General features: G+C 39.1%; 1 protein-coding gene across 1 annotated transcript in view; it reads right to left on the bottom strand.

The window, feature by feature from the left end:
* Window positions 1-24887, bottom strand: part of MINDY3 (MINDY lysine 48 deubiquitinase 3) — a 40624-nt gene extending 15737 nt beyond the window's left edge. Inside the window, exons 1-10 of the mRNA XM_044424753.1 lie at window positions 24600-24887; window positions 17406-17485; window positions 16677-16734; window positions 14225-14398; window positions 9694-9745; window positions 8480-8594; window positions 7151-7224; window positions 6762-6841; window positions 2335-2405; window positions 914-994 (exon numbers count right to left, since the gene is read on the bottom strand). Coding sequence (XP_044280688.1) covers window positions 914-994; window positions 2335-2405; window positions 6762-6841; window positions 7151-7224; window positions 8480-8594; window positions 9694-9745; window positions 14225-14398; window positions 16677-16734; window positions 17406-17485; window positions 24600-24696 — 882 coding nt within the window. The 5' untranslated portion in view covers window positions 24697-24887. The remainder of the gene's footprint in view (window positions 1-913; window positions 995-2334; window positions 2406-6761; window positions 6842-7150; window positions 7225-8479; window positions 8595-9693; window positions 9746-14224; window positions 14399-16676; window positions 16735-17405; window positions 17486-24599) is intronic.
* Window positions 24888-27781: the final 2894 nt, after the last annotated feature.

Here is a 27781-nt window from a genome sequence, read left to right as displayed (position 1 = left end):
TCTTTTGCAGGAAGTGCAACTTAATAAATGATATTGGAGTTTAGAGGCAGACTCAGAAACACAAACTGCCATGTTACAGTTAATTACAGAGTCCCATGTGCTTATAACAATGTTCTTAGATTTGCTAGCAAGGCCTGGAAATGCCACATCCATTCTTGGTGACTACAAGTGTGTGAAATCTGCACCACTGAAAATAATCCCTGAAGCAACACGAGCCAATTCCTTCTTGCTTAGAGTTCGCTTTTAGAAATGTCTAGTGTCCTTGTTCCCCAGCCACCTAGTTTTCCATGCTTTCTGCCTATTCATGCTCACTTCTAAGTCTACCCGAATCCTGCAGTTTCATACTCATCTAGATGTTGGTTGTGATGGATACAGCTGAACTGATTTCAGTCCAGGCAAGTTTTAAATAATGCTGAGCAATATATACAGGAGACAAATTCAGCACCTACCACTCATCCAAGACCAATGAAATACAGATATCAGCAGGCCTCTCATTTTGATTTACATTACTTGAACCAGTTGAAAAAAAATCCCACTGTTTCAACTGCTTGCATACTTGAGAACTCATGGATTACCATGCTTATGCATAACTTTGCACAAGTATCCGTGTATGGGAATGGTTTTATTCAAGGAGAAATATAAAGTTCTTTGGGATTTGATACCTAGCCACACAGAGGAACAAGCCCCTGAAGATGAGTTTTGAGATGCTTACTGCTATAGTAGCCAGTTGTTTCACAGAATTTTTTTTAGAATTCCAGTACTTTTAAAGGAATATCTTTTGTACAACTTGCAGTGCTAATAACATACTTTAAAACCTTCAGTATCATTTCATTTAAAACTACTCTACCAAAGATTCAACCATAAGACTTTAATATTTGGCCTAGGGTGCAGAAATAAAAAGAAAGGAATCTACCTTGGCAAAGAAGACTGTGAGATGAGTTTCACTGCCAAGAATCCAAATAGGGAACTTTGGGGATTTCAAATAGGAGCCAACCTAAAAAGAAAAACCAATAAAGTACCCAGGAAAATCATAAAGGAGCACAATGTGAACTGCTCTAAAATGCCAAGGTTTAAGTAGAGCTCAGAGTAGTCTGCATCAAATATTCAGGTGTGTGTGTGTAGTTAGCTTTCTAGCATATTTTGCATTCCAGAAGTCAGGTTATATTTGCATACACATGCGTTCTTATGTGTGGGGAGAGCAGTCTGAAAGGAACAATGAAGGACTGGGGACGGTTAGCTACACAAGACTCCAAAACTTTATGCTCCAGGCACTGGATGCTTTGTTTGCATCCTTTCAGTTTTATGAGACATCATAGCACACAGTTGCAATTTCTCCACAATTGTAATTTGGCCACCTCAGTGATATAAACACTTCTTTTAAAGAAGAAAACCAGGATGGAAGAAATGATGGAAGAAAACCAGGGTCATGACCTTGGAATGAAGGTCATGCTTTCAATGCCAACCACAAAGACAAGCAACTCAGAACTCCAAGAATCTACTAGCCATAGTTGCTAAGAGTAGGGTTCAAAAATTATTGTTTTTCCAAATGATAAAATAAAGTGTGCATCTGTGATAAATGGGTCTAATATGTGCATATTTATCATCTTACATGATATTTCTAAGAAGATGTTACTTCTTAGAGTAGGTTGGTTCAGTGTTTGAATGTTGGTGGAGAGTTAAAAGGGTATAGAGAAAATGCTTTTTCAGCTAAAGGAGACAATAAAATGATGTTCTGGGCTAAAGCAACAGAAATTCCCACCCTTTAAGATGCCTTACTCACTGCAAACCAAGCTGTACTACTTGTTCTCTACAGTAGTCCCTACAAATTACCATGGAATACCGTAGCCAACCGCTGTATTCGTAAAATGAGGCATTCTTCAGGTAGTATCACAGATCTTACAGACACAGTAATGTATGTGTTTTGCAGTAAACACTGAATCAGATCAAGATACCTTGAGACAAAAGCTACAAAGGCAGCTTTGTTCAATGACATATTTCTAAAGTTACATTTCCATTCAATGAGGTATTTCTCTTGATCTTCTCATCATAGACAAAGACAGACAGAGTAACACAGCTGACCAAGCTTGAAATAAATACTAAAATAAATTAAGCAGTGCCCACTCTTTAGAATACGCTCTTGTATCCAGTTTGAGAGGCAAAGAATAAGGTATATTTCAAATGCCCTTTTGTAATTAACCATGAAGTTGCTCTAATATCTCTGTCTTAACTCTTCAGCAGTGCAAAGAGTGGCCCAAATACAATGTCTTCATAGCAATTTATTCCTTGAGTCAAACATCTTCCAGAGTTTTACATGAGGAACTTTTAAAAGCCTACCTTACAGTATCTGAGAGATTCCATTAGTGTCAGAAAACCAACAGTTGTTTGTTTGTGTATTCCAAGAAGTTCTGAAGAAAACAAAATTATATCAGACTGTAAGTCTCATTCATACTCCTTTCTATTACTTAACATGCCTTGACATTTTGGTCTACAACTCAAGTGACAAGGAAAGTACAAAACGTAGAAGAATAGTATGGTTGAAATAAATCATCCTTTTAGCCAGATCCAGTGGTGATCAGCCATTGGATACTATCCAATATGGAAGCTCTGCAAACCTGTTCCCTTTTAGATATGAATTGTTTGTGCATTCATGTTGGAGGCTTTCCCTCAAAAGCTCTAAATGACCATTACGCAAGCAGCAGTGGCCACCTGCACAGTAGAAGAGGCAAGGTTGGCTGCCTGTGGAAGTGGTGTAGGGCTCTATGAGTGATTGGGTGGGTTGGAAAGTGCCCAATGAGAAAACCAAATATAACATGAAACAGTATTTCTTCCTTTGTTAATAAGCTTTTTTTTTACAAAGACAAATGTAGGCAAATACACAATGAATTCAGAAACAATGTTGAAAAGCTAAAAGGCTTTCTTAACGGCTTTTTTCTTTCCATATTCAATTTGTGCACTGCACAGAAAATACACAGGTAAAATGAGCTGCTAATTTTTGTCAAAAGATGTACTGTAAAAGTAACCTTCTGAAGAAAAATGAACATGCAGACTTGGTGCAAATTCTTATAAACAACTCAGGAACCTGCTGGTAACATACTGAAGAGCTGCTAAAAATCTGTGCACTTAACCCTAGGCAAACTCCTCAGCAATATTTGTAAACATACCAACCACATGAGTTGCTAGGCTATTTATTTAGATTCTACAAAGGAGAGGCAAGTAATACCTCAAGAAAGGAGCCAGATATGTAGCCTGGATGTGGAAAAAACCTAATGGCACATAGGACTATCAAAGGTTGTTAGTGCTATCAATCAAAAGAAATTGTGCAGCTATTCCATCTTTTCTTAAAGTATGGACAGAAAAACCGGAGGGAAAACACAGGAAGGTTACAAAAGGAAAATGAGGCAGTGTGATTGTACAATAAAAGAAACTTAGGAGCAGTCTAAAAAAAAACTTCAAGGATTAACTGTAGAAACTCGAGCAGAGGACCCAAATGGTACATGTGGCTACTTCATCACTAGCAAGACATTCCAAGACAGAGCCAAAGTTTTCAAACTTTAGTCAATGTTATCTTGAAGCAGCAGAGATAAGATACTGCTACTTAGGTGTGTTCCAGCCAAAGACAGTTTACCTCTGCATCTAGGACAGTGGTGGCAAACCTATGGCATGCATGCCACAGCAGGGACACAGTGTCCTCTCTGTTGGCACGTGAGCGAAGTTGCCCCAGCAGCCGATAATTGGATAACAGCACACACAGGGGTCATGCACATGCTCAGAAAGGAGAAGTGGCACCAGGCGATGATGTCACGAGCTGCAACTCATTAGCGGCGACTCGTCCGAGCTTTCGCATGGCCGGTCAGTGCACTGCCAAGGATATGTATATATTTGGACTGGCTGTGAGTTGTTTATTCTAAACTAAAATCTCAGTTTTCAGGTTTGATTGCAGTGTTGGCACTTTGCGATAAATAAGTGGATTTTGGGTTGCAGTTTTGACACTCAGTCTCTAAAAGGTTCACCATCACTGAGGTTAGGGCTAGAAAAACAAGGTGCCCTGGTATGATTTTGATGGTTGGAATGTGTTTAGAATGGGCAGAAATGATGAGCAGTGCAGAAAAAGCTACTCAAGGAAGGCTTTTTCAAAATTGCCCTCTCTTCAATGGAACTTTAGCCCTGTATTAGAGTTAGGGGTGTGCACCAGGGCAGGGTTAGAAAAATGAGGTGTCCTGGCATGATTTTGATGGTTGGAATGTGTTTAGAATGGGCAGAAATGATGAGCAGTGCAGAAAAAGCTACTCAAGGAAGGCTTTTTCAAACTCGCCACTGAACTGGGTGTGAGTTGTTTTTTCCCAAACTTAAACCTCAGTATTCAGGTTTGATTGCAGTTTTGGCACTTTGCGATAAATAAGTGGATTTTGGGTTGCAGTTTTGACACTCAGTCTCTAAAAGGTTCACCATCACTGAGGTTAGGGCTAGAAAAACAAGGTGCCCTGGTATGATTTTGATGGTTGGAATGTGTTTAGAATGGGCAGAAATGATGAGCAGTACAGAAAAAGCTACTCAAGGAAGGCTTTTTCAAACTCGCCATTGAACTGGGTGTGAGTTGTTTTTTCCCAAACTTAAACCTCAGTATTCAGGTTTGATTGCAGTTTTGGCATTTTGTGATAGATAAGTGGATTTTGGGTTGCCGTTTGGGCATGGTCAGTCTCTAAAAGATTTGCCATCACTCATCTAGGAGGTATGTATTACAAATCAGTAAAATGAACTAAGGAATTTGTCAGCTGCATCCTGGCTTCACACTATGGTTAAACCATCTGTGAGCCCACTTCTGGAGTACTCCATTGCCTGTTCTGCTGACTGTCTTGTTTCAGTTTGTAGTTTAGGGGTAAACTATGTAACCCCATAGTCATTGTCTTTAAAATAATGAAAAGCTGGTGACATGAGCCTGAAACACTGCAAGAGAATAATTTTGGGAAGGGACCAATCAGCAGCAGGTAAGCAGTTTGACAGAGAAAAGATTAGCCAGGCCCCTTATAGTGCCCTTCAGCTGTTTCTCACTTTCAGGAAGAGGCCAGCAGAGCTTCCTTACATATATGTGTATGCAGCATGCAAGTTGTCTCTAAGCCACTTTCCCCCCTAGAAATACATTACTGTGCTGTGTCTGATGGAAACATCCTTAAAGGAGCCAATATCCATGTTATACAAATTACACCCACCCAGTTGTTACCTAGGATCCTTTCCCAAAAACAAAAGCAAGTTAGGTTGTTACATTTTCAAGTTTCCTAATCATAAGCTACTCTTTCACTAGCAACCAATTGCTATATATGGTAACGTATGAAGCATAAACACTTGTTGGGAGGAAATATGTTTAAAAAATGGAAATGTGGATTAGATTAGTGAACAGTTTGCATGTCCTTATTTTGCATTCTGATAAGGGCATAAACTTAGATCCAAATACAGATATGTTAGGTTTCTTGTGCATGAATTGGCACAATAGTTTGGTAGCATTAAACCACCAACAACCTTATTTCAAAATACTTATCAATGGGATGTAAACACATTTTATACATTAATATGTAAATTGCGAAAGGACTTTTGTCACTGTGCGATAGATTTGGAGGAACAGCCCCAGCCCCACTAAAATCCTCAAGTTTTCTTCTTTAGGGCCTACTGCCATCTTGTGGTAACTAAAATAAGTTTATTTATCTATAGACTTAATAAACTCTTCCTTCAACAAGAAACAATTTCAAGGTGGTACACATAAAAGCCTGAAATCTCCAATACAATTAAATATAAACCAATGGGCAATGATGCAATACAAATGAGAAGAATGGTATTCAAATAGATGATAATATATTTAAAATACCTTAACTTATGAAGATTATAACCTGGAACTGAAAAAAAATAACAGCAACAGGAATATCTCCCTTGGGAGGATATTTCAGGGCATCACCACCCCAGAGGCGGCTTTCTCTTTTGGACATGCATAATGCACCTTTCCTACAGATGGAACATGAAGAAGAGCCCTGAACTAATTTTAAAAGATGTCATGGTATTTATTGCATTTTGATGCTACTCTGCCATCACCCTTTGGTTTAAATTAATTGAGATTATTGTGGGGTTTTTCTGTATTTTTCTATGCTTTTATTGTTGCTATTTTACTGTGGTAGTGTATTTATTTATTTTTCTATTTCTATCCTGCCTTTTTCCTACAAAGGGCTCAAGGCAGCTTACATCATTCTCCCCCTCCATCTTATCCCCACAACAACCACCCTGTGAGGTAGGTTGGGCTGAGAGTCTGTGACTGGCCCAAAGTCACCCAGTTGGCTCCATGGCTGAGTGGGGACTAGAACCCAGATCGTCTGAGTCCCAGTCCCATGCTGTTAACCACTACACCACACTGGCTCTCCCAACTTAATATTATTCATTTTATTGTATATGTAGTTATTATATTATATATTTTGTAACCCACTCAGAGAGTCATCTTGGCTAATGGGTGGGACAGCAATTTAATAAATAATTAAATGACAACAACAACAAGTTTGAAATAAATTGTACTGATAAGCAAATACAGTATGCTGGCAATAAGCATAAAGAGACGTACAAGCATTCCTATAAAGCCAAACATTTCGCTTGTATACCATAACTTTGCAATGGTATACAATGGTAACTTTGTATACCATTTGAACTTAAAACAAAGACAAACAAAGTATTTTGTATACAAACACTTCATGTCACATTATAACAAGACAAATCAAATATAAACTTACTCATTCCTGAGCATTCTCTGTCTCCATCCCAGACATTAGATACTGCATGCCCAGTCAACAGGAGATTAATTAAGCTTTGGCTTAATAGGAAGAAAACACAATTTTAAATATGCAAATAAATTATGCTTTCTTTTTTTGTAGGAAAAGCATTCATGTGATACTATGATTAGGTTACTGAAATGTATTTTAGGCACAGTACACTGAACACAATTTGATACAATCCAACCTATGCAGCAACTGCAAGGAGCCTCCCAATGAGATGATAAAGATACATCAAGTAATATTAATCAATTTCTTTACATTTAATAACTGCAAGATATGTATTTCTAAAGTACCATTTGTTCAGAGCCAAGTACTTCAGAGAAAGCATAAGGCCAACAAGAGCTTACCTTCCATGACCATAAACAGGATCTATCAGTGGTTCAGTTGAATCTTCAATTTCATTTTTAATATTCTCAATGCCCTAAAATAGCAATATTTTCTGGTAAGTTTATTGGGAAACTGACCACACATTCTGGCGAAGAAATAATTTTTACCCATTACCATGCCCTCCACTTATACTAATTTATTTCAATAAAATAATTTAATTGCCAATAACAAAGTGTGTCCTATATTCACTCTTCCCATGGTGAAAAGCAAATGATCATTTACCAGTATTAAAAGTCTGAACACAGACTACTGAAAATAAATGTAAAATTAAACTGACCTGTGGGAAATGTAAAAGGCTAAGTTGACAGAGAGCAGCTGGATTTACACCTTTCATTGCTTCAAGCAAAAACATGTGGCCATGTGGATGAGTCAGAAAAAACAGGCCTTTTTGTTTCCCCCTTCCACCCCACACTGAAAAATCCCATAGGGAAGTATCACCTTTCTAGTAATTTAACAGAACTATTAGAATTTTTTTCAAGAATAAACTTATTTTCCTCCATCTTCTTGCTTGTAGGATTGAGAAAGCTCTGGTGAAAAAATGAACAACATTTTTACATGCTAAATAGCGGTAACCATACAGCCAGATTGGCAAAGTAAAAACCAATCTTTAAACTTTGGTTTTTCACTTCCAAAATAGTCATTTCTATGTGGAGTCATGTGGGGACAGAATCTAACAGAGGTTTAAACTCACAGTGTAGCAAAAGAAATGTTTTAACGTATTGTACACTGCCCAGAGAACTTCAGTTATTGTGTGACTTAAAGAACAGTAAAATAAATAACTTGGTGCTTGCATCCAATGGCAAGAGAAGTGTGGTGGCAACCTCTGCTGTGGCCGCCATGCATTACACCCTGATTTTCTCTAGGCAGCTGTCCTTTGCCATCTAGATTTAGCACCAAGGAACGGGAGGGAAAGAGACTGGGATGCTAATTGGAACTGGTATAGCTCCATAGTTCCAGCTTTCTCACCTCCCCTCAGCATGTCCCTTTCACCTCCTCCAAGGCCCATTTGGGACCTGGGGTGAATGGAGCCAGAGCATTTCCTTCTCTTTCAGCTGTTGTGGGAGAGTGGAAGGCAAAGCTTTAGAGTTCCAGATGTAAGACTGTAGGTTGTAAGAATACTATAGCCCCCTAGAAAATGCCAGAGGCCTCAGAACTTCAATCTTAGAAGCCTAACTGCTACAAATTTACCAAGTCATTTTACAGATTCCAGTTTGTTCTTTCATTCATCTTATGCTTCCCAAATCTTGTTCACAACTGGTTTAAGTAAACATACTTTAAGAAATACACACCTTGGTCAGTATCACAGAATACAGAAAAAGCAACACGCCAAATTTGTTTGTCCAGATTGAATAGTGATTCCAAACGGCATCCTTAAAATCAGGAAGACTTGTGAATGATTGCTTGCTGAAGATTAAAAAGAAAAGACAATTAGACATTGCACCGGAATTTGACAGTGATTGCAGTAATTTTGTATTTGAAAACTAAGAACAGCATGCATAGTAATATAAGATGTTACTGCATGCTGCAGGCTTCAGGACTTGGTGGTTATTATTACATTTTGAACACAATTAGCAGCCCTTCTCTACTGGAGAAAAACAATGGTTACAAGAAGTACAAAATATTACAGTTTCACTATGGCAGCGTGGGTCAGAATTTTAGAAGCCTGACTGAAATTTCTCACCTGAAGGGATTTTACTTGGAAAACTGGTATTTCTTTTAAACCACTACCACATTTCAGTAAATTTAAGCCTAAATATTGTTTTCAGTGAAAAAGACATGCTGTTACAGCATCTCCTCTGATAAAATATAATCAATTTTACAATTAGTTTTGAATAAAGATTATCAAGCCTATTGACTGATTAAAAACTGTTGGCACAGAAGGCTGCTCAGTTCCTACTGTGCTTATATGATGTCCCCTTCCATCACCACCCAGCATGTTTAATTATAGTGTAAAGTTCCGGTGCCCCATCCCTACTGGTACTGAGACTTGTCACTCAGAAGTTTCTCACATCAGAGACTGGTTAGTAGGGGAGATGGTAAAGTAAACCTTAGCCTCAATGTGGGCATCCTTGGTTGCTAGGTGTGTGTCTGGGTATTTCCCAATCCTTAACTAGCTCTTCAGCATCTGGAAAGAGTGATTCAAGTTCAGAAATATTTCCACATAAATGCTTGCTAACATTTATTAATATATATGTTCCAGAGGACAGTTTTATATTCAGGACCACCTTAGATGCTCCACTATAAAACAACTCTAAGCTGATGCTGAAACAAAAACAAAAACCCCCCTCCTGCATTAAGGCTTCCACAAAATCAAGTTACAAGTTGTCACATTTGTTTTTGATATTTAAATACCAAATAATCTGCTTGAGCCTATTTATAGGTTAGTTTTAACCTTGCTGTTCAGTCACATGAAGATGAACAGTATTAGGCTAATACCTTAAATAAATGTTGTTCATTGGGACTACAAGATAGTGTATTTTAAGTGTTCCAACATGTTACTTACTGAATTAATGCATGAAATCGCTCAAAGCCAAGCTCTTCGACAGCCAAGGCAGCTATACACAAGAGACACTTTTCAGCACTACACATGGCAAAAAGTGACACAAGAAACACACAGCAAGCTAGAATACTTTCAAGCCTTTCATAATTTAACTCCAGCCCCCACTATCTTATGGACCAGCTTCCACTTCCACAGTTACATGGTACAAGCCAATTTAATGAAACCTATCTAGGTCTCTCTCATATAAGTGACTGAATGCAAAAGCAATTAGACTCAATGGCCAGGTTTGCACAACACGTAATTTTTCAAGTTGTGGGTAATCATGAATGGAGAAGCCTGCTGGTGCTTCCATGTGCAAAACTAGGAGCTCTAACATGTATCTCTCCCTGTCACATGACAGGGAGAGAGACTGCTTGAAAGGGACAAGCCACAGTTCCTGGTTCATGCATGATGCTAAATAAATCATGGCTAGAAGGTCCATGGTTTGTTTAGCTGATTTTGAATTTTCATGATCAAGGTGGCCTTGATCATAACAACTCTTTATTTTTTTTAAAGTATTAGTGTAATGTGCAAACCAAACCATCATTGCCAAGCCTAGCAAACTGTTAAAAGTTCAATAGTCTTGAAAACTTCCAGGATCTGTTTTGCATGAATTGTGACAACCACAGCAGAGAGATCACCAAGCGCAAGCATACTGAACACACTGCTGTCAATTTTCTAAGGGACAAATGAGCACAGTTATCTGGATTTCAAAGCAGAACTAGTGTAAGAAAGCTGTATTTTCAATCCACTTCTCTCAACACGTTTTTGTGCAAAACAATGAACTAGAAGCATGTACATTTTAAGCAATGCTTTCTATTTCAAACTATCTGACTCAAGTGTGTGTTAGATAACCCAACAGTAGAAAAAATACAGCATTTAGTGCTTTCCCAGGTTCAGATTTTCTATCACATTTTCCTCATATTTTGAAAGAAACATTCCTCACTCCTGACTGATGCCTGGTCAGTCACTATTGTACTAACAGGATATGAGTTAGGATAACTATTGCACTGAGAATAAGGAATTTAACATTTAGTTCTCCATAAAAATTTATTGCATCAAACAACTGAGTTAAATGTCCAAGAAATCAGTGAAATCCTACTTTAGTAAGTAGAATTCCAACTCTGACTACCGGGGGGTGGGGGGGATAAGTGCAGCTTCTGCAATTCAAATTCCATGACAAGAACACCTTAAAACCAGCCTAATTTTATTTAATCTTTGGTGGAAAAAAAACTCTGTACTAATTCAACTGAAATTGTACTTATTAAAAACACAGACTGGGGAGGTTAAATATTACATGAAGCTATAACAGATGCTTATTTTGGAACAGTGACTAGACACTGACCATAGGCCTTAATGAAAAGTGCTCTAAAGAACATGTGCCCACTGCATCCAATAACATTTCCAAAAATACAAGCAAAATAGGCTGAGGGAACAATGATATGAAGAGGTCTCTGAACCTGTGAACTTGCACTATTACAGTTAATGAATGGCAAACAAGTCATAGGTGTGCACACCATAAAGCAGATGAAACAAGTACACTTTGCACTGGCAATCTGTGGACCAGTTATTGTTGCCAATTCCACATTGCTGAACTGAGTGGAATGGCAGGAACAATATCTTAAGAGATGAAATATGGAGTGGAACACCAATACTACTGAAATAAGAGTCTTGTGTGAAACAGAAGTTAACAGTAGGTGACAGTAGCCTGGTTCATTAGTACAAAAAAGAAATGAGTACAAAGTCAGATTTGCATAAAGAACAAGCTTTACCAACTCTTAACATTTGGTTTTGCAGTACCAACAGAGAACATGGACATATTTTATAGAGTATGCACTCCTAGAATAAGAAACACAATTACATTTGTTTACATCATAAAGAATAATCACTGGCTTTCCAGCATATCCCTTTTGTTATTTCTGTCCTTTTGGGGAAGGAGGAAAAAACCACAAGTTATACAACTGATATAAAAATATTACCCCTTGTCATGAGCTATTAACCATGGGAGCCTCTCTTTGTATTGATTTGAGTCATATGAATTGGGAAGGCAAAGGCTGCTTCTTTCTGGCCCATATACCTCATGAAGAATTTGCCAGATTGTTTTAAGGAGTACCAAACTTTTGAAGGACACTGGGGCAATGTTGAGGGATGTCATCAGTAGGGAACAATTAGAAATTCCAGTGTGGAATACTTCATGTCATTATTCAGTTTATCTCAATTTAAATCCCTACTTTACTCAATTTAATGCCAATTATATTGCTTTTTTGAGATTCTATTTGTGTGACTAGAATCTCTCTCTTTGTATATATTTACAACTACATGTCACAGAAGTATTGCAGTGTAGCTGTCAGCCATTTTGAAAATATAGAAGCCCCTTTATATATGAAGAGGTTCCATGTTTGAAAGGGGAAGGAGGTTCACACAGTTCAACCCGTCTCCAATATCATGAGCATCCCTGCCCTGAACCTATACACTGGCTATCAGAAGATATCCAGAAAACGATGGGAAAACATTTTCCCATGGGAAAACGATATGTTTAAACAGTTAAAGGGAGGGGGGGTATATGCGTACTGAAATATAAAATACACGTTTTCTCACTTGCTCATTTTTTTCAAAGTTTGCATAAATGCTGGTCAAGCAGTAATTGCTGTTACTTCAATTCTGCCAAATACAACAGTATTTACAATGTTGGGGAAGTGGCAGGTGCAGTTCATTTCAAGAGCATTTTGAGTGTGGAGTCCCAACTCCGATGTCAGAGCTCTTTTCTGACATCAGAGTGGGGACTCTGAAAAACGCTATGGCCCTGTAGAAGCTAACAGGATTGCTCTGCCTGTATCTCAACACAGATGATACTCTTAGAATAAGTATCATTAGTATTTGTTGTTACAACCAATAACTACCCACAAAATAGAAGTACATTATTTAATATATGGTATTAACACTAGGATGCAATGTTCCAAGACAAGATGCCTTATATAGCTCCATCATAACAACTTACATAGAATGATGTACTAACATTAACAGACATTTCATGCAAGAGTCTGGTATATTAATTCTGGCTAGAAAAAATCTTATATAATGGTCACTCTCTGAAGTAACAATATTCCAGCACTATATGTAACAGAAATTGCTTATCTGCCATTCTAAAAACTCAGGCTTTTCAGAGGTACTTAGACCTGACAGAGACTGCATGTGCATGTTACCATTATTTATTAGCTATGTGGTCATTCCACTGCAGCCTAAATTAAGGTAGAAAAGTACAAATCATGATGTGCCAGGATAATGTGGTCAGCACACATGCATACTAGTAACAGTATGATGAATATGGCTTTTTTACCATAAATTACCCACAATGGTACTTTTCTAAAAGGTCACTGCAGTTTCTCAGGATTCAGGTATCAGAAATATGTGCAAGTCAATAATATTTTGGTCAGCACTGATGTGTTAATAAAGTGTATGTGTAAGATTTTTTTTAATTTTTTCATTGTATTTGTAGATATAAATTAAAATAGGATCTGCTTATTTCAAGGCAAACATTCTGAAAAGGTTATCAGATTAACACTAATTACAGTAAAGGATCATTGACAAATCCCTCCCTACTCATTGCCAATCTGTATGACTGAAGGGAAAGATGGAACAAAAGTTGATGAAATGTAACTCCTATAAATTATAGACACCACAAAAACAATTCAATAAAATCAATTGCCTTCCTCTATCTTCAGTGCAAGTGGGGTGAGAAGCAGTTTTTGCTGATTCACTCCTTCCTCTCAAGCGTCCTGGATCATTATTGATCGTTTATAAACCTCTAGAGAAGATTTATGTAGGAGTGCATGGGAAGATAATGAATCTAATTTCTCCTGTCCTGCTGCCGGAAGTGTCTTGTGAGTGATCTATTCAAGGAATGCTTCCACCAATGGAAGTAAACTCAGAATTCTCACCTATGAATTTTATCAAAATTAAAAGATATTAATTTACAAAATAAACACTTCTGAATTTTCATGGTATTCTTATTCCATTGCATTTCTATCCCACCTATAGATCAATTATAGCATACACCATCTAGAAGAGGAATTCTATCATGCACAAGAAGTAGCAGTAGAGGGAGAGAGATCCAGGAAGCAGGGGAATCCCTCTTTCAAGTTCATGCTTGATACCTTCAACTTGCGCAATGTCTTTTAACCCATTTTTCTTCAATAAAGCTGCCCAAATCATTGCTCAATCAAAAGGTTTCAATCCAACCACCGCATCCCTAATATTTGGTTCCTTGATACCATATACTGAGTTGCAACAGTTGATTTAAGAATGCTTATCGACTATTTAGATCCAGGGGATTTCAAAATCAGTGGGTAATGGTGTCTAACTTTTTTAAATACCAGAATAAATGAAGTGGGATAGAAGACAAGGTTATCTGCAATACATTAAAATTACAGAATAAATAATGTTACAAAAATGCAAAGCATTGCTTGGAATTGTGTTTATGCAAGACATATCTTACAGGGCTGCTCCTCTTGGTGGCTTGACTCAGCAGGGGTCTCAGAAATACTAGAAGTTTCTTCAGCAGCTTTTCCTCTTTGCCATGTTGCCAAGCAGTATGATTCTGAATGATCAGAGCAAGCCAGTTCCAGAATATCACTTAAGGTATGACAAAGGAGATTCTTCTGCTCTTCCTCTGAAATATTCAAAGCCAGAACAAGTGAAATTTTTGACAGGGCACTAAACATCGAGCAATATTTATTATTTCATCTAACTTAGGGTTTTTGCTTAATAAACATAATAACTTTAAGTCACCTTAATAAGACTGGCAACCAACAGTTTCTGAGACAAACCCATGGCTACCTATCACTTCAATTGTCAGTCCAAAGTCTTTAGACGATTCATGTATTGAGGGAAGGAAGAAGACAAGTAAGCATAAGGAGATAACTTCCTCATCTTGGCTCACTCTCTCTTTCAGTTATGTAACTCTCACTAGCCTGTTTTAGACATCATCCATGGTGTATAGCTACAGCAAACCTGGACAATATGCGGGCTCCTGCATTCTCTTCTCCTCTTCTAGTGATTAGGAGATAGAAGCATCTATCCTTTGATTTAAACTAACAGCAGTCTATCATGTCTACACAGGTCCAAATTGTGGTTAGTTTAAATTATGGTCTACTGAAACAAGCCAAGTTCAAACCTCAGTTTATAATCTTGACTTCTTTCAACGAACAATAGTTTAAACTAGTCAGTTTGGTTTGGACTGAATGCAATAATGTAGTTAGCTTAAACCAGGAAGTAGGTTTCTTTTTTTTTTTTTTGGGCTGAGGAGGAGGGGGATGGTGGCAGCATTTGAGCTGTCTTGTTCACATAGATGAGGATGAGGATGATGATTGCATTGTTTCCCATGACAAAAAACTGTCTCTAGACAACTTAGATACATAATACTGAACTTCATTAATAAAAATCATATAAACAATTAAAAACACTGCACAATAAAAACACTCTATAACTTAATCTGAAAGTGTATAACTTGTTCATCCACAAATCTACATCTCTTCCTTACAGCCTAGAAGACAACCACAAAAGTGACGACCACAAATTCAGTCATAAGTAATAAGTAATGTCCAAAAGCCTGCTGCAAAAAAGATAGAAACAGAGCGAATCAGAAGGGGTCTCCTGGGCCATCTAGTCTGACCCCTCCAGCTCTAGCCAGGGGAGTCAGACTATAATGTAGGGTCAGACTAGAATGTAAGTGCCAAACAAGCTTCCTGGGAGGAAGCATTTGATATGGAAACAGTGTGTTCTTAAACTGACACCCCACCCATAGCTTCTCTTTGAGGGGCACACTAAAAAAGTCTTAGTTACTGTGTAGGTCCATACAGGGAGATCCCTGAGATACCACCATTCCAAGCCATGTAGGGTTTACAGGTTAAAAGCAGAACTCTGAATTTGGTCTAGAAACAAACTGGCAACCAGTGCAAATAAGCCAGAATTGGGTTTCTGTGTTCTCACTGCCTGATCAACAGCTTGGCTGCAGAATTCTGTGCTACCTGTGGTTTATAATCTATCTTCACATGTAGCCCAACATACAGTGCATTGCTGTCATCTAAACCGAAGGTTACCGCTGCACAACTATTAATGTTAGGCTATTCTCATCCAGATAGGGCTGCAGCTGGTCTATCAACCTGAAGCTAGGCTGCTCTCTTCACTCATACTCCCATTTCTGACAAAAGGAATGGGACAGCAGAATAATAATTTGAGTTTAAAAAAAGGATCAAGGGAGGCATGATGTGGAAAGGAAATATGCCTGTAGATTCCAGTAATTCAGTTTGAGAAATTTGTCTTAATATATTAACATTAAATATGTACAATGTATATTGCAGGTTTGTTTACAATGCCACATACAAGTTCATTCAACCTTAGACACAGTATTGTTTGTGTTTATCAGGTGAAAAGTATGGCAGATCCCTGAGGATTCACTAGAAAATAAAATCTATTTACATACAATTTTGGAGAAGTCTGCTATGGATGATGGGGAAAAGTACTTTTGACACCAAATTTCCATGTGTCTCTTGTCAGTGCTAATTAATATAATGATCAAAAAGTATTAGCCCTCTTTCTTCAGCCCCAAGACACAGGGGAAAAACCAAGTTTCTGTAAAAATGGTAGGACAAACTGTCCAGTCAGAATAAGATGTATTCAGGAATATTTCTGATGCTTGCCTAATTTACACAATGATTTCATTTGCAAGATTTGGTTTGTCTTATTGACCCCTGTAAAACTTGTATTCAATATCTACACTGAAATCATCAGAAAATGATGCAATTACTGTACAAATGAATTATCAAAATATTGCAGTAGAGCATTACTCAAAATTGATCATGTTTAATAGTGAAATACAGGTTAGCACAGCATAACTTGCTGGCAAGTACTGTATCAAAAGCCTCCTGGGGAAGTAGGTTTGTAGTTACCTTGACATTGTCTCCAGGTAGATTTCTCACAAGTTAAAAGCTTCTTCAGAAGGAATGCCTTATATTAAAAATAATATTGACATATCAGATATGTATGATTGGTTCTTCAGTGGTGCAAACTGTTTCAATTTTCAATATAAGTTTAACTTACTTTTTAAAAATTAGATATATTCCCAATTACTCAAGAACTTCCCCCATACAAAGATATGATTTTTACCCCTTTAATGATGAAAGGCAGCTAAATAAATTATAACCTACTAAGTATTACATGCAAACAATTATCTATTTCCTCATGCGCGCATATATATATAATTCTTTCTTGAGAGGACAATGCCTGAAACATTTGATGGCCAATTATTGGGCTGAGAGGATCAAAGCTGCTAACTTTGTTAGGAGTCACATGCTGCAGAAACGGGTGGAACAGAGAAATTTCTTGTACTTAAAACTAATTTCTTAGTTTTGTCTTTACAACTAATTTAAGCCAGGTATTTCATGGTATTTTTGGCATACTGCATTAAATGAGTGTTGTAGATTTATGTAAAACTATGACAGCCAAAAATACCAATTTCAAGCTCAACACTACTGTGCATGGAGCACAGCCACCTAGAGTAAACCCATCCAATATACAAATGCCTATTGTGTGCACTTTAAATTATCGAGCAAGCCAAAAAAACAGCAAGTAAAATATGTTTCAATTAGATATAGTTTAACAAGTTCCTGTAGTATTACCTGAATAGGTGCAATCACCGCGCAAGGGCCTCCTTCAAATTGTTCTAATGCAGTAGATTCTGATTCACTGAACACAAACCCTAATAGGAGGAACCAAAATTATGAGTTAATAGTTTTCAAAATGAAATGTTACTTAATAAACCCAAGCGTCACCTCATCAGAATCCTTGTCAGGATCAGACTGCAGAGTGCCATTTTAAATATTCTCCATATCATCTTAATAATCCCTGGCAACACTACTCAGGTTCTTTCATAGTGTTTAATTGTACTGATATCCTCAGGAAGTTACACCAACTACACTCGGGAAGATACAAACATAAAGAACTTGAGAGCTTGTACTCTAACCTAATAGATCGCCTGCAAAAAGGAAGGAGACAGCTGCATCGGAATCAGAGCAAGAGCGAACAAGAATCAAAGACAGTGGACTGAAAAGTGAAGAGTAAAATATGTTAACTCAATTAACAGAACAGATGGTAAGAACAGCGTCTTCAGAAAGAGTGGTATATATGTAGGAGAGGTGCTTATCAGGTTTCACTAAAAATCAGAAAGAGTGGTATATATGTAGGAGAGGTGCTTATCAGGTTTCACTAAAAATCTTAACATCAAGGGCCACTTCACACTATCCTTTTATGCACAAGTAACAACTCATGTGCATGATCACATGGGCAAACATGATGTGTCAGATCCACAGATAATGCCAGTGTGAAGTTCACAGTGGTACTTTTCTTCACACTCTTCAAACACAAAAGATGCTGATAACTGTGGAAATATAGTTACCCAAGTTTGCAATTTGCCTCAGTAAAAAAGGCTTTCTTGGAATGGCTGGCAAAGTGACATTTTAAATGTTTATCAAACATTTTAAAAGCTTCATTATGTCTCAGGCTATCCATTTCATTTTAGGTTTTTTCTTCTGTCATTGCCTTTCAGCAATTTTACAGATCATGCAAATGATTCTGGCATTCTTAGGGATAAATATAAGATTGGGGGGATGAAAATCAATGACTTTAAAAAAATAAAAAACAGTGGATTTTAACAATTTAATTAGTTTTTAATAAAATACTTTAAGGAAAAATCCATCTAAAGATAATTTTCAATTTAAGATACATTATAGTTCAAAGGTTATTCATCATGAAATAACGATTAATTTTATTTATGTAGCATGAGGCTGTGTAATCATGTAATGTTTAATTTTTTTGGTAAATGAATTCCATTAATCCACTCACAATGGCATGCTCTTCCACAGAGATATCTGCAAGATTATTGGGCAATTTTTCTATCTAGAAGATATCATCACAGATGCTTAGTTTTACAGTTCTCAAAGCTGTGAATTTGTGTTTTCAGAGATCACATGCCTCTTCTTCATAGCAAAAATGTTATAAAATAAACATGCAGAGTTGAGAAAAAGACCTTAATCCCATTGTTCTTTTGCAAACCTATGTACACCCCCCACCTCTTAAGTGCTAAGGTTTTTTTAAAAAAATCATGACTAGAAGAAGATTATTAGGAGCTCAGTGGGAGGAGGGAGGGGCAAGCAGTAAAACTCAAAGTGAAAACTTTTGAGCAGAATACTCCACAAAATTCAAAAGTCTTTGAATTTTTTTGTGTCTAGCCTGAGGTTTATCATATTATTCTTTCTCTGGAGGAGAAAACCTGTAATGGCAGCAGACCATAAAAGAGATCCAGTTTGGGAATATTTTAATGAAGTTCTTCTCTCTACGGGGAAGGCAGGCATGTGTGCAAATTATGCAGAAAACCATGATTTATATCTAGTCTTACTGACTAGTGATTTCAATCAGATCCATCCCACATAAGATACTATTAACATTCAAGACACCAGCTTGAAGTCTTGCTCTAAAATCTTAGTTGTACTGCAAACTCTCTAGCATCGTCAACAGAGCTTCATAGCTAAAACAGTGCACACACTATGTTCAGCACACTAAATATGCATCCCATTTAAGCTAAACACCAGTGTTCTTCTGAAGACAATCCCTCCTTGCCTTCTTAAACATCAGCACAATTCCCAGACCTGCAAAACAAAGAAATTGACCTATGTAACCCTTCAGCTCCTGACAAACCCTTTTTCCATATACCATCAAGATCTGAAAAGGTCTCTCACTCAAGACATCCTCAAAAAATCAATAAGCATGTCAGGCAAAGTAACATGACATAAGGTAAAGGGAGAATAGACACCAAAGATGGCATAGCCAGCCAAAAGCATGTGTCAGCCCTTGAATGCTAACGAAGCATGTGCACAGTAGAAATGTGATGCAAGATCACAACATTCAGACCTCTGAGACACAGGAACTAAGAGGAAACTGTAGCTCCCAAAATTGGAAACTGCAGCTACAAGGAAGGAACAATGTAACTGGAGGCACAGAGAGCAGGTCTACCCTGAAAGCAAACAAGGGCTGGCAACCCTGACATTACTGCCATATTAAGAGCTGCCAGGGACTTTTAATACATCTGTATCTGTGAACATGTCCACTGTAGATAGAACAGCTGCACATGTTGGTGCTGCATTTGGAATTATTTATTATTACACAGTTGTTTCTTTTCTGCAGAAAAGCTCAATTTCTTAAATTTAGTAACAACTGCAAGCACAACATTAGGCAAGCTTGGTAGTTTCAGAATAGCAGTTACTCTTTTCAGGTGATTATTCCTGAAATGCGTGACAGAATACATATTTGTCATTGATATGTATGTCTCGATGTGAAAAGGAACAAATAAGTACTGATGACAAAACTGAAGATGCTGCAACAATTTCAGCTGAACTTGGATGAAGATAAATGACCAGTTGTCAGTATCTGACACACAGTTCTTTGGGTTGCTAAAATTAACTAGTACAGCCTTGCTCAGATGTAAAATCAGATGTACTTAACTACAACTCCTCCAGGGTAGGCCTTGTCCTCCATGCTATGCAACCTCAACAACTGCTGAATAAGGTTTTGCTGTTTCGAGTGCACTGTTGTCTGTACACTGATGACATGCAGCTCTATTCCTCCTTTTCATTTTTACTCGGTGAGGTTGTAGATGAGCTCAACTAGTGCCTGGCTGCAACAATGGACTAGATAAGGGCTAACAAACTTAAGCTCAATCAGGACAAGACTGAGACTGCTTTTAGCAAGCACTTCCTCTGATTGGATGGGGTCATGTGTTGTGAGATGGGCCAGGCTCATCACAGACTTTTCAAGGGCCTGTGTTATTCGATTCTGAAGGGAAGGACACCAAGGAAGAGGGGAGGGGAGGGTGAAAGGATCAAAGGAGAGCAGGACCCTTTGAAGCTCCATCAAGTTTGTTGTTTCCCAGCTGACATGAGCGCAAACATGTTTTGGAAGAGATGGGAGAGGAAGGATTCAGGGGAGGAGGGAAAACTATCCTCTTTCCCAGTCCCTAACCCCATGATGAGCAAGATTTGCATAAGTATTGCCAGCTGACTCTCCACCAGTGGGATCCACCCTGAGGGTGGAGTGAATCAAAGGGAAGGATCGGGGAGAAGTTCCCAGTTTGCATTTGCATTCAACATTCACCCTTTATGAGCTGAGGCTATCATTCATTTTGCTAGAGGGCTTTTAGAGTTGCATTGACTCCCCCCCCCCCCCCCCGGCGTATTCCTTAAGATCTGCGTTGTAAATGACTGTATGGTCTGGGGAAAAAAGGAAGGGTTGGGCTCAGAACATCACACCCCTCTTGAAGAAACACGTTTATAGTGCACGGGTGCTCCTTTGTCATTTGAAGTCCTCTTTTGTCATTTGAAGCCCAGTAGGCTTCAGTGTCTTGGAGGGCCTTCTATCAGTTTTGGCTGGTGGCTCAGCTATACCCTTATCTAGAGATAAGACTGTTGCCAGTAATCTATGCTCTGATAATCTCTAATCTGCCCTTGAAGACAGCTCAGAAGCCACAGCCCCTGCAAAATGTAGCAGACAGGCTAATAACAGGGACCAGACAGTCAGATCAAATAACACCAATTCTGGCCCACCTGCATTGGCTGCCTGTATACTCTTGAGCCCAATTCAAGGTGCTGGTTTTGATTTATAAAACCCTACATGGCTTGGGACACACTATCTGATGGAGTCTCTCTCCAGACTGCAATCTACCTGGACACTATGATCAAGTTCAGGGCCTGCATCTGATTGCCACTTTTAAAGAGAGGCAACAAAGTTGATGGCAACAAAGAAAAGGGCCTTTTCAGTGATGCACTCTACCCACTTATAAAATGACCTTCCCAATAAGGCCTTTCTAGTCTCCACACTATGGCCAACTTTAGCATGTTTTCATGCCAACTTAAGAAAGGCATTTAATTAGTTTGTAGAGAGACACTTTGTTAGCTGCTTAGAGAGGTTGTCCAATTAATTTTTGCAGGCTACTGTTATTTTTATATGTACTTTAATTTGTTTTCAAAGTCTGTATGATAACCTTTTAATGATTTTTTCCAAGTTTGTAGTTTTATATTGTGTTTTCATGTGTTGTAATTGGACAGAATATAAATAAATATAAATAAATAAATAAAACAATGCCAAGCATCCTCACACCGCCACACTAACCAAAGGCTGCTAGGAGTTATAATCCAGCATATCTGGAGGGCATCAGGATGGGGAAGGCTGAATTAGTGTGTCAGCAACTTTCAACACCTTTGGGTCATCTTTACATTTAAAATAATACTTGTGGTGTACAGGAAAAATAACTTTAAAACAAGCAAATTAAATAGCCAACACACTAAACGGATTTCTTTTTGATCAAATAATGCTATACAAAATGCCTTAATCTGCATAGGATTTTTTTCTGGAAACCCCATATCCCTGATCTCCATATCACTGCTGACTAAGCCTATGATATTACAGATGCAGTACAGATGCAGCTGAACATAGATTAAACATCAAAATCCTGAAGTGTTCACAAAATGTAGCAGTTTTCAGTTCACTCAATAGCTTCTGAAAAAAGGTATTATCAAAATCACTCAACTGAAAAATAGCATGATGAGACACCATGTTATTTGTCTGGAAGGGAATACAGACCAACCCAAAATGTTGCCATTGAGGTTAGTCCAGTTTTTAGTACCCTGCCCAAACCAGGTATTATCTGTATTAGACAAGGGTTTGTACTTAGTTGTTTCTATTCCAAAATACTCCAGTAAGCTATTTGTGGCTTGCATTAACATTCTGGGAATCAGTACAAAGTTAGAGTCTTTCAGCCAAGTACATATTAACTTTCTGGTTGTAGCTTTGTTGTTGGGCAATATAAAATTTAAATAAAATAGTGCCAACAAAAGGAAACAAAAAGACACTGGCATGAATGTTATTCCATCACTTGTATAAGCAAAGGCCAAACTTAGAACAGAACTGACATGCTTTGAATTTGAACTGACATGCAAAAAATGATCTTACAGTCAAAAGACATTGTCTAAAGGGTCATAAGATAGTTTAGATTCCCAGCTCTGAAAACAAAGACTGTGCACCAACCTTGAAGCTGTGAACTGGAACTTTGATCGCACCCCACCACCTACAGATGATGCAGAAAGAACTATACCAGATGCTCAACAAAGTCAGGACAGAGACCTCAAAGAGGCATTAAAGGGGGTGTTTTGGGGGCAGGGAAGAGATCAGGGAAGCCAGGATACAGCAGCATCCTAAAGCCACCGCAGTGTCATTCATTTCCCCTGTGGGAGGCTGTTCTGAGATGCTTAAAGACAGCTATCTAGCAAAAAGGCAGAGTAGCAGCAACAGTGTGAGCAAAAATCAGCTCCACTACTCCTCCTACTCTACACTGGATGAGTGCGAACCTTCAACTTTGGCAACTCATGCTCCTCTTGATAAGTTTGCCCTGAAAGACTATCAGATCCTCAACTGAAGGGGGTGGTTCTAAGAAGTCAAAATAATAATAATAATGGAGTCATTCGAGCAATTTTTCCACCTCTTACAAGCTAACTAGATAACATAACATAGAAGAAGACACTGAGGAAACTCAACAGAACAAGCCACTATTAGATCAGATGGGAGCCTAAAGCCCTTAACTCACCCATGTGACCAAATACTACCACTGCCAACATTGTAGGACAGTTCTTATGAAAAACAATGAAATTAGCAACATTGGTAGAAGCTATCAATAGATGTTTTTGGCCATTACATCAACAGGAAAAGAAGCAAAGATACATCCTTCCCAGTAGTAATATACCAGCAATTCTTGCAGACTTAACTACCTGGTGAAAAAGACATTATACAGAGGTCAAGTGTAAGAGAATGTCATGTAAACTCTATTATGATTATACTTTCTCTAGCAGAAATAGATCCCTTCCAGCCCTGGCAAAAAACTGGAGAAGTGGGATGGAGAGATTTCAAGTCCAGAAAGATAGGAAGGGGAGAGGAACACCACTAATCACAATACAGAAATGGGGCCAGGGGGCATATTATTTCCAAAAGTGCTAGCATCTACCTCTCTGTCATTAAGCAATGCTCATACGTTAAAGGTGCAAACCTAGTCTGAAAAAGTCCTACAGCTCTTTGACTGGCTGAAAATTGTAAGCTTTTTTCCTGTCTAAAATGCATGGGACTGCACATTTAGCTTTAAGTATTTCTAGGCTGTCTTTCAGGGCAGGAGCCTCTATAAAAAAAACAGGAACAGTTGCTATTCCAGGTACACTATTACTATGGCCTGTTATGAGCCACTATTGGCCTCAGTAATGGTCACAGAAATAACTAGTGTAAGCTGAACACATTACCTATAGAGATTTCATCTTACTGCTATTTGTAGAGTTGTAGTTTTTGAATCATTTTTAGTAGTGACATGAAAAGTCCTGCTTGCTCAGACCAAGAGTCCATCTAGCAAGTATTCTCTTCACACAGTGGCCAACCAGATGCCCAAGGGATTCCACAAGGAGGACATCAGAGCCACTGTATGCTCTCTGCCCAGGTTCCCCAGCAACTGGTTTACACAGGTATATCTGCTTTGTTGTTTACTTGAAATTGCTTTTACTGGTATTTTAATATGGCATTTGAATGCAATTTTTAATATGGCATATGACTCACTTGGCAATATTAATACATGCTATTTCATGATAAATAACTCGAGGGAAGGGAGTTGGGGTGTGTGCTTTAAAAATGTGGGATCGAAGTGAAATGAGAAAAGGAGATGGAGAAAGGATAGAAGGCGGAGATCTGAGAGAAGAGGCGGCCTGGGATGGCGACGAGGAGGAGAGAGGTACCTTGCGCCCAGCGATAGAAGATGGTATCTGCGAGGCCCTGAGAGCCAGGTTTTTTGCCCCACACCAGGTGGACGAGCTCCTGTCCTAATTCAGCCATGGTGGCGGCAGCGGGGGCGGCTCTCTGGCTGGGCGATTACAGAGGCGATTCCCGGCGGTGTAGACAAGGCGGCAAGGGCGACGAGGAGGCAGCAGCGAGGGCTGCGCGGCGGCGGCCAGCCCGCTTTCCTTGAACATGGGCTGGGCGGGGGGCAAAAGGCAGGAGAGGAAGCGGTCTCCGGCGGCGGCGGCGGCAGTCACACTCTGGGCCGCCAGGCCTGGAGGAGAAAAAGAGGCGGCGATGCTCTTCAAGGATGCCCGAGGGGCAGGGGGAGGCGATGGCGGAGGGAGGCGAGCGAGGCCCAGCGCCGCCCGTTCGGTTGCGGCGGCAGCGCCACTTGGGAGAGGGCAGCGCCCCCCGGAAACGGGCCAAGCAGAGCCAGCGCCGCCCTCTCCCATTCCAAGTCCTCCTCAGAAAACGCACTGACGCCGGTGCGTGAGCCCCGCGGCCGGGAGGCCCCAGTCACTTCCGCCGGGCTATTCCGCCCCACAACGCCCCCCCCCCAGCCGGCATTCCCGCCCCACCGATCTATTCCTCCGTATCTGGGGCGTCCTGTTCATTTCCCTGTTTATGGGTACCGTACTGACCCGCCTCCGCGCGCTCTTCGTCCCACTCCTGCCGCTGCCTCTGTTTTACTGACTCACTCCTTCCGCTCAGGCTCGTGTGTAACACTCAATGAAGGGCACGGAGACTACGGATGATTCTCATTGGGAGCAGCCCCTGACAAGCAAGAGACCGGTCGAATCAGAGAAGAGTTCTAGCGGGTTGTTTGTTTGCTCTTTGCCCCACCCTCTTCACATCACGCTCAGAGTAAAGCGAAGAAGCTACACACACATCTCACACGCGCCTGAACTGGGCTGCCTCTGATTTGACTAAGTCACCTGACAAGCACTTAGAAGAGCCAATCAGCAAGAGATAGGGAGAGCCGGCGAAGGGGTTCGCTGCTATAGGCTGTAGAATAATTCAACGGAAGGATGCGGGGCTGTGCAAACAATTTTCTTTGTAACATATGGAAGAGTTGCGCAGGGTTCTCGTTTGCATGGAGATGGAATGGGTGAAGATGCACGCTTAAGTTGTCTTCCCAATGTGCAGCGAATTTTTAATTTTTAAAATATTAGAGTAGTTAAAAGATAAGAGAGGATGGCCATACCAAGCCCATATATTTCATATTACATTAAACACTATTCTGTATTATTTTAAGACATCTAAAACAACTGCTTCCCCGGAATGCAGAAAAACGAAATTCATTTTATGCCATTTAGTATGATTTTATTGTTTAAAATTCTCTCTCTCTCTCAGTAATGCTCATGAAAAGGATGGATAATCGGTGTAACATCCCCTCACAGTATAAAACACTCTGGGTCCTATAAAGAAAAGTTAAAGCATTAGAGATAATCATTTCTTAAGAAAATCATTCTGAATGAAAGTAAAATCTTTAACATTGTTCCCACTCCTAACCGAAATTGTTACTAATTTCTCTTAGTGCATTTGTAACCCATGTAGCACTGATGGATTATTTGTGTTTGTTGGTTTATTTTTCTGCTCATTCTTCTTATCATCTAGTATCATAATATTATTAAGATTTAAAGAAGCTAAGAAAAGTTGCAGAATGAGATTTGCAAGAGTTTAGTCACCATGGCCCTGTTAATGCTTTCTCAAAGCGGAACAACAGAAAAATAACAAGAACATCTACCAGTCACTCCATGCCACATTGCAACTGTTTTATGTCACAAAATAAAGAAAAAACTGAAGCATAACTACATAACATCTCTAAAGGTATTATTGATCTTCTCCAGTATAAAATACCATATTGGTGGAAGGTTTCCTTTTCAGGTTAGAGTCAGGTTTGGAAGTGTGTGTCATGATCTTTTTATTTTACCAGGGAGTTTAGTTTTTTTTAATTGCATTGGCACTTTTTAAAGTTTCTATTTAGTTGTTTTTGTTTTATACGGCAGCTTAAAATTTCCATATTGTAATTTAACATGTTGTATTTTGAGGTGGTAAGTGATGGGAGTTACTCAGAAAGCTTTGACTATGGGTTGGAAGAGAAATGAATAATTCCAGTTTGGTCCTCATTCAGTGTGCCCTATTATTAGCCAGACTAAGGCAGCTGATTTAGGGGTGTAATGAAAGTATAGCAGTTGTATAGCAAACATTATTTTTATTATGTTTAATCCAAGGGAAACGTGTGTGTCAGGTTTTTTGTTGTTGTTGTTTTTGTTTCAGAGGTTGCAGTTTGTCCAAAATGTGGCAGCAAACTACTAACTGGAACTAGAAGGTCCAAACATTTAATTTGCATTGACAGCTTCTGAGCCTGATTCAAGGTGCTGGGCGTAATTTATGAAGACCTCCACAGTGTGTGTCCATACTTGATTTCCAACCACAGTGTACTGTAGGGAAAATCCAAATAAATATTTATAGAGAAAAGGTATTTATGTGGGCCTTGTCAACATAAAATCAAACTGCAGTGTCTCTCCTTCTCTTACCCAAGAAGAACTGGAACTGGCCAAGCTCCCTTGTCCTGGGGAAAGTGGCAGCACCAGAGACTCCATTATTCATCTGTTCCTTGCAGGCAGTAATCCCCTCTGGAAAGCCTGCTGGTGGCTCTGAGCAGTTAAAGTTAAAACAATGTGTCTGACCAGCTCACCTGCTGCCTGGAGCATGTGCTGCATAGATTCTCCTCCCTGATGCAGTTGTCTCTCCCTGAATGTCAAAAATCCACTCCTGAGATCCGTTATTATTCATATCACTCAACTGTTTGCATCACCCCACATAGTTGTAACTTTGTGCAACACCCTTCCTGTTGCTAACTCATCTTGTTCTGGTTATGCCTGCATCGTTTCTTGCAATGTAGCCATTCTTCCCTCATCATCAGCTTCGCTTCTGTGTATGTGGCCCAGACCTTATGAAACATTCTGTATATGCTCAGAGAACGTGTAGTCAGTGAATGTACTGGTTACCTAGCAGTGCTGTTGTATTTTCGTCTGTGCAGAGGGGATCCTGGGTGTTCTCACTAATGAAACTGCTGAGGTTTTTGCAGTTTCATCTTCCGTGTGGAACCAAGCATACATTCTCCTGTTCTGCT

This window comes from Varanus komodoensis, unplaced genomic scaffold (genome assembly GCF_004798865.1).
Source record: "Varanus komodoensis strain SLA01 unplaced genomic scaffold, ASM479886v1 scaffold15, whole genome shotgun sequence".
NCBI lineage: Eukaryota > Metazoa > Chordata > Lepidosauria > Squamata > Varanidae > Varanus > Varanus komodoensis.
Note: the sequence above shows the minus strand (reverse complement) of the source record. Positions and strands in the feature narration are given on the sequence as shown.